Here is a 2,820-nt window from a genome sequence, read left to right on the forward strand (position 1 = left end):
ATTTCCTACTTTATCGCAATCAGGGGAACAACAGTCAATCCAAAAAAAAAACACAGTTGAAAACATTCTCCATCGCGGCCACATAAATAAAAGTCAGTAATGAAGAGCACTCAAAATATGGACAACGTAGGTGCAACAAGATTTTTAACAGTCGGTCAAACGATTGCATCAACATAAATAGGCCAGGGGAAGTGGTTCACCTAGAGTGAATTTCTGTCAAAAAAAAAGTAGATTTTGTATGAGATTTGACAGAAAAATGAATGACAAGTTCATCCACTTCTCCTGGCCTATATAAATCGGTTTGACTAACCCGCGAGCGGAGTCAATTTTAGTCAAATCGTCTGAGCGTGTGTGGGCTGCATAAAAGAAACGGTTCACGGTCTCAAAGTCAAGAGAGCAAAACGATTTCTGGCACGTACAAAAGCTTAGCTGCTCAGTCGTTAACAGCATTCGTCAGTGAGAATACCTTTTTAGCGAAAGAAGTTTGTAAACGTATCAAAATCAATTATATTATTATATTAGTTTCCAAGTAAATTATAATCAACGTAAGTAAACTAGTTCTTCATAGTACCAGCCGTAAGGTGCATTTAATCTTATTATCGTTATGTTTTATTCCCACAACAGATAAGAAACAATCCTCAAAAATTTGCTGCGTAGTTTCATTGCTCTCAAGGCAACAGAACAAAGAAAAACAATATGTCGGAGCTACATTTCGATGAATACGAGAAGTACAACTTTGAGTTCGATAAGCACATGTTTTCTGGCCATTCGGGAAAGCAGCGAACCAAGAAGGAAGCTAGTGAACACACCAACCATTATGATCCCAGTGGCCACTCCAGGAAAATAACTACTAAACTGCGCAATACTGAGCAGAATCGGAAAGACAAATCCAAGAATTAATATTTGCAAGCCAACTTAAACTTGATACATTTTCACGATGAAATAAAATATTGTACTGTTTTGGAATTAATTTGAATACATGTTGGCTTTGTTTAAAAACAAATCCAGATTTCATTCTATAATAAACATGAAATTTAGATTGATTAACTACCATTTTATAAACAATCTTTCTGTTATCAGCTTCCTCCTCGGCTCTTTTTCATAAAGCTCTCGCACCCTTCTCTTTCCAGCAACAAGATCATATGGGATTCTTTGTTTGTTGCTTTTATACGGAATCGGTTTCCGTGTGAAAACAACCCATTGCGTGCATGTGCAGGAAAGAGAAAGGTAGTAAACGACTGATTGCCTTATACGTGTGGTTTCTGCGCTCGTGTACATACACGTTACATGTCACCAACACTACTTTAGGTGAAAAATGTAAAACAAAGCCCAGCTGTTCCCGGCAGAATCAAACGAGAACAAATTTGCGCAGGTGTTCGTGACACTGCTCGACCCGTGAACTCCGACACGCCTCCACTGATCGGAAACATCCGTCATAAATTGAATGAAAAAAAGGTTCATTCAAATATTAAGTAACGCAAAATTTGCCAATTTTAGACTCCCTCCCTCCCCCACGTTACAACTTTTGTATAGAAAATTTTAAATTTTTGTATGAGCCGTAACACTAATACCCCCTCCCTCCCCCTGTTGTGTTACGTAATATTTGAATGGTCCCAAATGCAGTTTCTGCACATAATAGGCAAATTTAATGCGCTACCATCATAGAGGTCGCTAGGGAAGAAGGAGCGAAATGTCATTGAAAATGTTTGTTTACGTCCAAAATTCAATTTTTTGACCCAACAATTAGCTCATAATCAATTAATTATTGAACTATTTTCCATAAGCATAATCATTTCGACCCTTTATTCTTGCGATACGCGTGATTTCATAACAAATTTAACCACAAACAAAGAATCCGGAAGTTTATAACCTATGTAGCCAAACACCAATTTTCCAATTTTATCCCACTAATCGTACATGAGCACTGACCGGATCTGTACATTTTCGAAGGAAAAAAAGTTTATCATGTTTTTCAATGCTCTCTGACCGTCTACAACATAACTATTCCGAGAAAAAGTGTAATATGTGTGCTCTTTCCTATGCTGCACACGGTGCGTTCTCAACACAACCTCTTTTATGACGGTTTTCCTACTAGCCACCAGATGTCGAAGTGATCGTTCAGCTTTGAAAATATTAGCCTATGGAGATTATTTTCATTTCAATACAACCATTAGTGTGGATTTTACATATCGAGTCACATTTAACCATCCTATTGTCGGCGCGGTAGAGAGTTAGAATCGGTTTCTCGCTGAAGTTGGATTTTTCTCAGATTCTATGCGAGATACCTAACTTCGGAAGTGGTGCATTTGATTCGCATCTGGATGCGCTCTAAGGGTTCATTCACATATTTCATAACGCTGAAAATGGCCATTTTTGACACCCACCCACCCCCACGTAACGCTTTTTGTATGAATGTTCTACAAATTTTGTATGAGCCGTAACATCATGAGGATACCCACCCACCCCCTTTAGCGTTATGAAATTTGTGAATAAGCCCTAATGCGTCCTACTTCCGAAGTAGGGTATCTTGCATGGATACCGAGAAAAATCCATTTTCGGCGAACTGCATGTTCTAATGATTGACCGAACTTACAATATCGACATCGATGGAGACACCATCTTGTATGGTGAGAGAGGGCTTGATTGGCTTGTCAGATGGATCGGGCCCGGGACATCCTGTCTACTGCAAATCGCTGGAGTTGATTAGGGCATGTCCATAGGCTGCATTCAACGTATGTGCAAGCTTCATACAGTTTCAAAGCACATTGTGTAAACAAAAATGGCAGCTTAGGAATGTGTTCTGCAGTTTCGCTCTGGAGT

At 39.0% G+C, this 2,820-nt stretch overlaps 1 protein-coding gene across 1 annotated transcript; it reads left to right on the forward strand.

Annotated features, from left to right (window-relative positions):
* Positions 1-393: 393 nt before the first annotated feature.
* LOC5577423 (nuclear protein 1) lies at positions 394-1,029 on the forward strand. Its single transcript, XM_021856178.1, has 2 exons — positions 394-545; positions 625-1,029. The coding sequence occupies exon 2, from the start codon at positions 697-699 to the stop codon at positions 898-900; it is 204 nt and encodes a 67-aa protein (XP_021711870.1). The 5' UTR covers positions 394-545; positions 625-696; the 3' UTR covers positions 901-1,029.
* Positions 1,030-2,820: the final 1,791 nt, after the last annotated feature.

The sequence above is a fragment of the Aedes aegypti genome, chromosome 1 (assembly GCF_002204515.2).
Source record: "Aedes aegypti strain LVP_AGWG chromosome 1, AaegL5.0 Primary Assembly, whole genome shotgun sequence".
NCBI lineage: Eukaryota > Metazoa > Arthropoda > Insecta > Diptera > Culicidae > Aedes > Aedes aegypti.